The sequence below is a fragment of the Strigops habroptila genome, chromosome 5 (genome assembly GCF_004027225.2).
Source record: "Strigops habroptila isolate Jane chromosome 5, bStrHab1.2.pri, whole genome shotgun sequence".
Taxonomy (NCBI): Eukaryota; Metazoa; Chordata; class Aves; order Psittaciformes; family Psittacidae; genus Strigops; species Strigops habroptila.
Genome location: NC_044281.2, coordinates 47,504,536 through 47,517,028, shown reverse-complemented (window position 1 = coordinate 47,517,028; position 12,493 = coordinate 47,504,536). Strand labels below are relative to the sequence as shown.

The 12,493-nt window shown below is 34.2% G+C and overlaps 1 protein-coding gene across 10 annotated transcripts in view; it reads right to left on the bottom strand.

Moving 5' to 3' along the window:
* The window catches only part of LRP1B (LDL receptor related protein 1B), a 752,766-nt gene that overhangs the window by 172,589 nt on the left and 567,684 nt on the right, over positions 1–12,493 (bottom strand). For all 10 annotated transcript variants that reach the window (XM_030487472.1, XM_030487474.1, XM_030487475.1 and 7 more), the window contains 5 exons: positions 9,572–9,706; positions 9,019–9,148; positions 3,361–3,487; positions 3,055–3,206; positions 2,639–2,763 (listed from right to left, as the gene is read on the bottom strand). In XM_030487472.1, the coding sequence (XP_030343332.1) occupies positions 2,639–2,763; positions 3,055–3,206; positions 3,361–3,487; positions 9,019–9,148; positions 9,572–9,706 (669 nt within the window). The remainder of the gene's footprint in view (positions 1–2,638; positions 2,764–3,054; positions 3,207–3,360; positions 3,488–9,018; positions 9,149–9,571; positions 9,707–12,493) is intronic.

Here is a 12,493-nt window from a genome sequence, read left to right as displayed (position 1 = left end):
CATTTTGTTCTAATTACCTTAAATCCTGTCTTTAAAAACTCCCTGACAAATGCGTACCATTAAGAAATCATTGTCAAATTAATAACTTCAATGACTTAAACTACACTTCTTGCAAGCAATATTTAAAATTACAGTAATTGTCAATAATTAGGAGCTATTTTCCTATTTCTGTTTTGGACTATGTATGAATTAATATCATAGTTACTTTAGATAATTTAGCTTCTGTTCCTGACAGCACTTTCCATACAATTCAGCTCTTTCAATATAGTAATTTTCCCACTTCTGAAAGTTTTTCAGATTGTGAAGAAAATGTTTTAAATAGACTGTTTTCAGGTAGAAAACCGTAATACTTGTTGGGGAACATGTAGTGTCTGAAAATACTGTTGACTGTTTTTCCTAACTGCTACATTTGAAGCTAAAGATACTTTTAAGAAAAAGATAATGGGGGATAGGAGAGAACTTGCTCTTAAAATTAGACATGTTGAGTTTTGTGTTCCTAGGCAACATTACATGAGACATTCCTCTACAGTTATGCAAAAACATTGGAGATTTCACTGTACACATTTTTACATTTAGTTTGTTTTAAAGGTTCTTTTAAAGTTTTATTAGGCTAGAAATGTTAATATCTGTTTGGAAGGATGAGAGATTGAGAAGAGAAAGGAAAATATGTGAAAAAGATCCTCAAGCTTCTAAAACCAGTCTTTGAAAACTTCAATGCTTCCACAGTTCACCAGCTGTAAATATCTTTGAAAATGGGCAATTCCAAAACCAGTGTAGTTAGGGCATGTTCTTGTGCACATAGAAAATAGCACTGAAGGATAGGAATCTGCTTGGGAATAGCACTGCAGGACTGGCTCATCAGGAAGGGTAAAACAGGTGTTCGAAAAAAAGCATTAATTACAATCAGCACAAGTTGTTTGGTTTCTGGGGATTTTTTTGGGAGTGTGTGTGGGGTTCTTTTGTGTTTGTCTGATGATTTATTTGGGTTTTTTTTTTTTGTTTTAATAATAGAAGTTCAGGAAGCTAGCTAATTACATTTTTTTTAAACAGCATTAACTACTTCAATGAACTTAAAAAAAAAAATATATATATAAATATATATAATAGTGTGATATAGAAAAACATTCCAAAAAACATTTTTTCACCTGTTTTTTCCCTTTTGTCCTTCTGGCTCACTGACATCCCCTCCCAAAGACATTAACCATTTGTACCCTAGTAAAATTTGAAAAGCGTATTAAAAAAAATCATTCAGTTATGTTTTTCAAGCTAACATAGAAAGATTTTTAGCCTCACTAACTGTTCCTCTACTCCTAATGCGATCAAGTCTTTAAAGCTATGAATAAAAATCATTACATGTAAAGAAGCATTGTTTTAACCCACTGTTCTGTTTTCCTAATTCTAGAATATAAAGCCCTTCCAATAAAGCAGACATTAACTGTTTCTAGCCTAGTTAAAAGTACATTTCTGAGTGGATTTTATTTTTATCCAGAAAATATGATGCCCACAGCACTGTGAAATTGCATGCAGAAATTCTTAGTAAAATCAATACACGTTTTCAAAGTTTTGGTTGGTGGTTTTTTTTTTTTTCAAAAGTATTTAATAAAAATCTTGAATAAAAAGTGACGACAGTTTTTCTTATTGATTGTTAAATATGTTTTCTTAGAAAAACAGATTTATTTTACATGTCATTTAATGCTGCTATTTAGGAAAGATGTATAAAAGAAGCAGGATCGTTGGGTATGTAATGCTGTGATGAAAACAACTTTCAAGTGCTACCAAGACCAGAGATATACTTATGTTAAAAAGTTTATTTTGTATTATAGTAACATTTTCCCCCTCTCTTTTTGAATATATTTATAGAAAATCTGTCTGTATGGCCTGGTAACAGTTTGTTCTGAGGAAATCATCATCATTTTTGGTAGACTTGTAGCAACCTCTGCTCACTGAAACAAGTTTTTCAAGGTTTCTTCAAAACCAAAATTTTAAGAGGAAAAAGAGAGCTAAAACCAAGATTATTATTAGTCAGGTAGCAGAGAATAAAATTTTACCATCAATACCATAAGTCACAAAGAGTATATGTTAACTTTTGTCTCTTGAATTTGCTAAATAAATAGAATATAAAGGAAATCTGATTATTTACAATGTCTCTTCCCACACAAAAAATTTGGACTCAAAACCAAGTAACCTCAGGAAACAAATATTTAAGATATAGAGGCTAAGAATTCCTAGCGGGGGGGGAGGGGGGAAGGAATATCTGGCTTGTTTTCAAATAGAAATCAGACTACCTAAGATTACTGCTCTTTAAAGCATAGTTTAAGGCCCTTCGAAACCTAAGACTGTTTTTTCACCTCTTCACCCCCCTTTTTATTTCTTTAAAACAAAACAAAACTCACCAAACCTGGAATGGTAGGAAGTGGTTTTGTTTTCTATTTTCTCCTTAAAACACTCAGAAGAATTTTAGTAGAATTTGTTCTATGTGTTTTCTTTAGTACATTAATTTTAGCTAAAAAAAAAAATACTTCAGAAGTAAAAAGTGGAGATAAAATCAGTGGTTACTTAACTTTTGGTATGCTTTAACATACATGAAAAGTAGCAGATGATATTAAAACAATCAATAGCATCCTTAAGAACAGCCAACCTTTCTCTCGTGCTCTATTAAAGACTTTCACTTCCTTCAGGTTTATTCCAAGGCCAGTCCTCATGGTCACAGCATCCGTGGCCTCATTCTTGTGGCCTCTTCTAATAGAGCCATTTGCATGTGCTCTGCCAAAAAAGTTGAAGATGTCTCATCAACAATCCTCAACTAATTCATACCAAACAAATGACTGAAAGGCAGTGGAGAGTTCACCAAACAGAAGGTGAAGAAACCTGTTCTCATCTATGACACTGATATGCTTTAGCTTTCAGCATCAGAAACGCCCTTTCTTTGGAGACTGCATAGGTTTCTGTGATCCATTCTGTGATCTTACTAAGGAATGGCTAATCCTACAATGGTGAAGCACCTGGCACTGAAATAACATTTTGAGACTCAAATACTTATGAAAAATAAATTACCTGTCAGACCAGTAGATGTAAGCTCCAAACACCGCAACTGAAAACATATCCACATTGCTCCCTGACAGCACAATCTCCCGATTCCCTCCGCTCTCAAGGTCAATTCTTTCTATCTTGTCGGTACGAGCATCACACCAATATAATTTATTTTCCTAAAGATTAATTTTAAAGGAAACATCAACAGTCTTGTCTAAGTATTTAATTAAGAGTTATCAAGATATCATCAAAGTGGAAGTCCAGCTGGCTTAAATGAAACATAACAAATACTGCACACTTTAACATATACTGAAAGACAGAGGAACTAACCTCATAATCAATGGAAATCCCATTAGGCCATGCAATCCCCAGGCTCACAAGCACAACCTTCTCAGACCCATCTAAGTGTGCCTTGCCTATGCAAGGAGTCTGTCCCCACTCTGTCCAAAATAAATACCTGAAACGTTGTAGAAATTACCAATTAAAATTTAGCATCAAAGTAAGTATTGAAAATATGTAATACTGTTCTTCAACTGCAAACAAAACACATCATAACCATTACATAGGTATTTAAAAAACAAGATAATGCTCATTTCTCTAAATAATCTTAAGAGATTAAATGTATAATACTACTTGTCTCATAGAAAACTTTGTTGAGAGATGTACTGCAAATGATATATATGAAATAATTCTTAAAACAGTATTTGATCAACAAATAAGAAATTCTATCTTAAAGAATTAAGCTTTGACTTTGGAAACATAAAAGCAAATTAGAAAAAAAATTACTGGAACAGAAGCTCTCGCATCTAATAAATAACAAATGTTGGCTAATACAAGAGATGTATGTCTAACTTAAAAATGTTTTAAATATGACACAGTGAACAGCACTGTGGGAAATGGTAGAGCAAAGGGATTTTATTTGGGAAGAAAATATTTTTCCTATTCTCCCTAATGCTCATGGAAAGAATCTGCATCTTATCTAATTTTATGTCACTGTATACTTACTAGCACAGTAACATCACTATTTCAGGATAAGGTGCTAGGTCAAACTTCTGCTTTGACCTCCTACTCCTCAATCTGTTATAGGTATAGCAAAATGAGGCCAGTTAATCTACACAGAGCACTTCCTTTACTGAACAGTAAGCTACAAATATCTTTAAGTAAACGCCTATGTCTCTAAAAATCTATATATGTATGTATATTTGTATTATATTACAAACACACTCACAAATACATATATTCTGAGCAAGAAATCTTGAGGATAATTGAGGTCTAGCATATTATTGATTGCCTGAAGAGAATTATTTTCATTGTAAATATTCATAACAACACACTAAAAAATAGTTTACTAATACACTGTACACAAAGTGAACAGAACATACAATACAGTTCTCCATTGCTTTTCTGCGTGGAATGTATGTATTGGTCTGTATTTAAGCAGTACTAAAGTGTTCTGTACATTACCAAACAGTTCTACCCTTAAGACGGGTGATGATGATGGTGATGATACTCATCTGTTGTTAAATAGCTATACTTGATTGGATTACTGCAAATACATGAAATTGGGCTATCTGGCTTTAATAAAAACTAATTTGTTCTCACACTTCTTGACATAACAAACAGCAAAATAAATACGAACTATAAAACTTATACTACATTAGGAAATTGAAGTGCTACATTAGATAAATGAAAAATATGTCTCAGAAATGTTAAAATAGACAATATTCATTAATAGACAATATTAAGCTGGATATCAGTGATCACTGCTTAAGTTTAATACAACTTTAACGAGATAACTAACAGTGCCTCTAAACAGAACTGAACTTGCTTTCAGGCACGTAGTCAGATGTACTTTGTTAACACAGGACATCAACTAAATCTTGACTACAAAAATGCAAGCATTCAATATACCTGAATTAAACGTTCTGTGCTCTTTCTTTGGACTAGTTACTCGGAAGAAAAAAAAAAAAGTCAAAACCATTACTAGCAGGTTAAATGAATCCAGAACCCTCCAGGGAAAATCCTGAAGAGCTGCCAAAATGCAGTTATTTAATACTGTCCTAAAGCATTAATGATTACAAATATTTTGATACATAAACTTACATAAACTATTAATATAGAAAACCTTGATCTTCCTGTATCTTCTCAAAAGGTCTGGGAAGTACCATCTAAAATACTTGTTTCCTGGACCTTTGTAGGTAGCAATATGCTACTGACACATTTGCTGCATGTACTGCAATAACAGAATAACTACGACTGAACTTATTTTGGAACTACCCCATATAGAATTTATCTATCTGAAATGAAGACGCACATGGTGGAAATTTGATGCTGGCCTAGAATCTTTAAAAAACCTTCTTTGGAAAAAATTAAATTGGAGTTTAAGCTCACAGCCCCTGCTCCCCCCTTAAACACAGATGAAATTTCTGAAATGTTTTTGAAGAAGGTATCTTCAAAGTCTAATAATTATTTCAGTATGAGCTTAACCCCATATTTCAATCACATTTAATTGCGGGTGTGTGTGTGGGGGAATCAGCCAAGTGTATGTTATGTGAAAGCATACTCGATGAGGGACAAAGATACTCCTTTATAATACTGCACATTCTTAACTTTTTCCTTTTAAACAATAAATGATGTTACAAACCAGCTGAATGCTGGCTGCTTTGTAACTTGGTATAACTGGCAGACTCAATGAGATCTAATAACTGCTATTTTCCTCCCTATTTTTCTGTCTGTCAACCCAAGCTTCAAAAGAAATGAAGACTGTGAAGTGAGGGCAAGGGGAGGGAAGAATACCTTTGAAAGTTTTGCCTTGTAAAGGGAAAGAGATATGACAATAAAACAGAGGGTAAAAAGGCCATAATCTTCCCAAAGAAAGGCATACTTGCACTTCACTAGCAAGACATTCCTTCTCCTGAAGAAACTTGGAGACATCTCAAGACATCATTTTGCAGCACAGTATACAAAAAAAAAAAAGATTAAGCTTAACTACCTTCAGAGGTAGGTGATACACTGTTCTACCAGACACATAAAACAATTATTTATCTGTGATCCTCTTATCCCCCTATGTTTTCTTAAGTATTCTGATCACACCCAAAACCTACAAACCTCCACATGATCAAAATATCTAAGGAATGTTGCACTACCAAATTCAGTTCTACCTTTAACATTTCTTCTCTTTACTGTTTTTTGTTTCAAGTGCAATAATTTTAACTGCTCCAAATTATGTTTTACCCACATTTAATTATTATCTCCTTAATAATCTAGCATTACACTGTTCTATTTTAAGACCCAAGAAGATGGTTCAGTGGCACATCTAAATAACCACTAACTTAAAAGCAGGAACTATGTCTTTCCAAAGAATCTTGTTAATACTGCTGGTTATTATTTCATCTGCTTTTGTGCACACTTATTTCAGTACAATAAAACTATGAACTGTTGAGTCAGAAAGTATCGTGAAAATACTGTCATTAAAATAAAAATAATCTACACTTTAGTAAGAAAGCAACTTTTCTATTAACAGCAGTATCAAATATTATTTCTGCCAAGGGTTCTGCATTTACTCTTCCATATAGCAATTGTTAAATGCTGGATCTCTGCTACAATCCATCTTCCCTCTCCAAATATTGCAGAAGAGTTGAATACACTTTTTGCCATTTCTAACTGAAAAGAATGGATTTTATTTATATAATTCTTATTATTTTAACATCTAAGTATTCTCCAGAGAAATTCTACCTGCTACACTTAGTCCTCATAGAGTTCATGGGGCTTTTACTTTCCTTTGATGTAAGGGGTAAAAACCTATCTGTGTATGTGTACAGCAAGTACATTATACACATGTCAAGGCAATTTCCATTGTAAATTAAGTGTTGTTTTGAAGAAGTTTGGTCTACCCTTCTGGTAGGAGAATTTTATCAGGCTTCTGTGTGCTTACTGTGGGGGAAAAAATAAATTAAGAATATATGTATGTGTGTATATATATGTGTGTGTGTATATACATATACACACATACATACACATACACACACCCAAACAGAAGAGCACAGCTATTCTGGTACATTAAAGACAAAACCAGAATAATTAATTCAGCCAGATCCTGACCAGGATCTGGAGAAAATTCTACTCTTTAGAACAGCATTAATCCTAATCTGTTAGTGATACTGCCAAGCAACCAGTGGTTCCATACGAACAAAGCTGTAATGATTTGTGGCAAAAGCTATTACATTATGCAGAAAATAAAACCAGTTATTGCTTTCACCTTCATTCTCAAACACATGAAGCTGCAATGTTCTAGTCTGCAAAATACATAGGTCACTGTCTAAATTCTCATACAAGTCATGGCAAAGATCCAAAGGACATTTTGCATCACTGGTATCAATCTGGCTGCAGTGTGAAGTCAGAATTCTTCATTACTATGGCTGCAAACTCCTCTGAGAACAGACTGCTTTCCTGAAAATAGTGAGATACCGATTTAATTGAATTTGGGGAATATGAGCTACAGTATCATCTCTGGCTTTGGGAGCAGGTAGTTGCTCAAATACTTCTTTAAAATTTTCATACAAGCCATTTAGTGCTTCTGTCTAGCAGGGTAAGTCCAGTAGTTACATTCGCTGAGCCTTGCTCATAGAACTGTTGTGGTTTAAGCCCAGCTGGTAACTTGGAACCATGTAGCTGCTCACTCACTCTCCCTGCTTCTTTCCCCCCCACTCCCGGAGGGATGGGGAGGAGAATCTAAAGAATGTAAATCCCATGGGTTGAGATAAGAACAGTCCAGTAACTACGGTATAACACAAAACCATTACTACTACCACCAATAATAATAATGATAAGGGAAATAACAAGGGGAGAGAATATAAAACTAAAAGGGGAAAAGGAAAAGAAAACAATAAACACAAGTGATGCACAATACAATTGCTCACCACGCACTGAACGATACCCAGCCTGACCCAAGCAGCGATCTGGGCCTTCCAGGTAACTCCCCCCACTTTATATACTGAGCATGACGTGCTGTGGTATGGAATACCCCTTTGGCTAGTTTGGGCCAGGTGTCCTGTCTCTGCTTCCTCCCGGCTTCTCATGCCCCTCCTCGCTGGCAGAGCATGAGACTGAAAAGTCCTTGATCGGAGTAAGCATTACTTAGCAACAACTAAAAACATCAGTGTGTTATCAGCGTTGTTCTCAGACTAAAGTCGAAAACACAGCCCTGTGCTAGCTACTAAGAAGGAGAAAAATAACTGTTGCAGCTGAACCCAGGACATGCCTTTTCCTCAGAAAGTCCATTTCCTATTCCCATCAAAAAAAAGGGTGGAAATTCTTTGCAGAATTTACTGCTTCTGTTTTAGTTGTAGCTCTGCTAGCAATAGTTTTGGAGCTGGAATGGAACAAAATTTCCTCTATTTCTGCTAATGCTACAGGGTAATCTCTACTCTCAAACAGCTGGATGAGTACAGATGTCATTTCTGACAACCCTTACTCTCTTACCCACATGCTTCATCTCACATTACTTTCATCTACCCTGGGCAATCTCCTTGGTTGTTACTTATAAATTCTAGTATCATGTATAATCATGATACTAGAATTTATAAGTAGCAAGGATTATACTGTTCTATAATTTCATCAGGACATGGAGGTCATCATTATCTAACGTGACTTCCCTGGATTTGCTGGAAACTTCAGAACAGATTCAAGCACGCTTCCAAGCAATGTCTAAACTTCAGCTGAAATGACTGTCTTAGAAAATGAAAACTGTTTTGCAAATAAAGTACAGTATGTCATGTATACAGAGACCAATGAAAAAATTCAGCCTATGATAAGAATAACATTTCCTTCCATCCAAGCTTAGTTACAGCATAATAGTTTCCACCACAATCCTCTTGGATTTTATTAAATGCTTATCTGTTATACCAAAGCCCTCGATTTTCTTATCCAAAATCTTCAGTGCTATCATGCAACCTTTCTAAGAAATGCAAGTAGCCATGGTCATATTACCCTTTTTCTGGGTGTACCGCAATAGATCTTGGCTGGTCCAAACCCTGGGATATAATTACGTATCGGAATGAGCCATTGAGCCGGGCAACTTCAATTAAGTTGAAGCCATGATCCGTCCAATATATGTTACCTAGGAAAAATACCCTGAAGTTACTGGAAAAAGAAAAGACTACATGAAAAGTGTTAAAATCTTAAGTGTGTCAGTTAGGACCAGAAACTAACTGCTGTGTTTTAACTTGCATGTATCTTTTATTTGTAATTTCTAGTCCTAGTCAGCCTTCTGTTTTAAAGAATAAGCTTGTATTAATGGTTGTCACTTGTTAATTAATGGTTGAGACTGTTCATCTAAGAAATAGTGTCCAAGATATTTAAATAATTTTTCTGTCTCTAATATATCTGCAAAAAACAGTGGTGGTATCTTCAAAGAATATATAGACATTTGGAATAATAGAAATTAGAGCAGAAAGCAAAGCAAGTTATTTAGTCTTGAGCTGAAGATGCAAGAATGTACTGTCAGAAATCATGAGAAGTCCTGAAGCAGGTTAAGACCTACCTGCTATCCAGTCCACTGCAATGCCTTCAACTCTTCCCAAACCATTTGTAATGATGTCTTCTTTCCATGTTTGGTCTCGTTTAGATCTGCAAATTTTGTTGAAACCCATGTCTGTCCAATAGATTGTATCATTTCCTAAAAAATACATGGCAACGTTTCTTAAATTAATTCAGTTACTTCAGTTCAAGTTTCTACATCAGTAACTGTAAAACCTGCCAATTATAAATTTATCAGTATGTCTCAGAGTAAAAAGAAGAACAGTATCAAAACTATCATCTTTAATCCCTCATTCATTTTCCTTTTATTTATTTAAAGTAATTAAATCAGAATTCTAGATTTTCTACTGGTTATTTAGTACTGCACATATTACACAATCGGGCCATGTCAACAGATGGAAGCTACCATTGTACCATTACCATTAGCAAGCTACCCTTGCTAAAATGACAATAAATGTCATCTTTTTTTTTTTCCTAACGGGATGTTTGAAAAACATTGTTTTGTTTATTAATCACCATTCCAAAATATTTACTAGTCTGAAAAACTACCTTTTAAAACTGCCTATACAGTCTTTTTTTCCAGTCACCATTCAGATTGAATTTTGGCAGTATAGAAAAATTGGGGGGGGGGGGGAGAAAAAATGAAGTGTGACATTTGAGAGTGATATACTGATGAAAGAATAGAAAATTGACTCTATCCACAATTCATCTTTTATTTTGAATGTCCTGTCAAGCTTTCACGAAGAGTCTTTTTGGGGTTTTTAAGAGATTTCAGCTGTCTTCCCTGTCAGTCTGCTGCTGCTGGCTGTCCAAAGGTGGAAGAGAGGGACCACTATGTAGTCTTACAGTACAGACTTATTTTCACTGACCATTTAAAGTCTTAAGCTAGGCTGAGAATCTGGAAAGGCAAAAGCACAGATATGCACTCCCCCCTGTTGCCACAAAGTCCCCTTGGTAAAGAGATTGGGCAAACAAAGGGATGATGTCCCTTTAACAGAGCTCTGAGTTAACAACACAGATATGCAGCAACCCACATTCTAGTTTCAAACTCATCTGCTGCAGACCTCCCGAGTGAGATATTTTGTCTGGGAAAAACATTGCTCACAGATAAATAATATTTGTTCTTTCTTTATGTATTCATACTTTATTTACATATCTGCTTTTAATTCCATAAGAGATAGTATGTGGTATGTATTTCTACAATACATATATTTCTACATGTATAGAAATATTATATATAATATATATAAATATTTATATGTCTACACATATATGTGCACGCATATATATGTGTGCATGTGTAAATATATACATATATATATGTGAGAGAAAACAAAACTTACACAGGTAATTGTCAATTCCAATAAAAAAAAAAAATCTATTCTGTTTACCATCTGGGTAAGACACTCTACAAGTGAATTTTTTGTATTTCATACTCCAATTTAATTCATATCCATAAAAATAAACCACTTTGTAGTCATACTATGACTACTTAAGTCAGCCATGTGTGGAAGAACCCCACACAACAGCTTAGAAACTCTTGTAAGAACACAGAGCTCTTGGTGGTTTCACTTCCAGGAAATCTTACTGTATATAACACAACTGGCTCTGTAGTCCTCTTTTCTTAAAATACTGATTTTCAGTAATCAAAAAATTCAAACGACTGAACTATCTGGATTTGCTTCCACATAATCACACGTTAAAGAAATAAAACTAATCTAAAAAAATAATATTTCTCTTTAAAATATATTATCACACGCAACAACCATTAAAAGTCTATGCAAATTACTAATTTATTCTCTGTAAAATGCAGTGGTTTATGACACAGTTTTGTTTTAGCAATGATCAACATTTTTCCTTAATACACAATATACATGACCTGAATATGAACAGGTAGGAAGCAAGTGATGGTTATGTACATGTACAAAAAAAGATGTTAATATACAAAATCATGGACATGTGCAGATGTAACTTCAGAGATACAAAAATACTTCCCACTAACAAAGGAGAACACATTTTCAAGATAAATATTACAGGGAATACTATTTTAACATTAGTCAAATTGGATTTTTATTTAGATGGCAGTGTCCCTGTAAAATTACCAGAATGCATCTGTTCTACAAACAAAAAAATATGTAAGTAGTTCTGGGACTGGAACTAGTCAGGGAAACTCAAGCAGTATTTACTGTGTTGGAGGAAGTTCACAAAGCACATGCAGTTCACTGCTTCTAGAAAGTATCCTCAAAAGTAAATCTTAACAGCTTGAGTATGTAAAGATAAAAATTATCCAACTGTACATTGATATTAAACCTCACCTAACACATGATTTTCTTAAAATTCTCATGTTCTTTTACAACCCTATGCTTTGTCTACATTTTGTATCCTGAAATTAACCTTTATTAAACCTAACTATAAAATGCATTGATTATTACATTTTGAGATAATTGTTCAAAGATGCTCCAAGGCAAAAAAAAAAAAAAAAAGTGTGGGTTGGTGTTTTTTTTTTTTTTATTTGAAGTACTCATAAAAGTTATTTATTCAATTTATTCACAGCAATACAAAAATTTTCAGGAACTATGTTCTATACATTACATTGGAGAGTATTTTTTGGATTTTTCAGGTATTTCATAATAGCAAAGAAAAAAGCCTATACTCTTTTGCTGTATAGTGTGAAAATATCTAAGTAATTAGTTGTCACCAAACTAATAAAGATCTCTGTGGGTTTCAAACACAGATAATGATCCAGCATTTGCTGAATTTCAGTTTGCACTTGGATACAGATGGTATGATCCAAATGACAGACCCCTGTCATTTTATGGAGACAGCATTTATTACGGGTTCCTTTCTGCTAACAGTCAAAGTTCTTCATATGTCAATAAAATATGGAGTAACATTCTCACAATAGGACTCAACCACTGCAGATCCA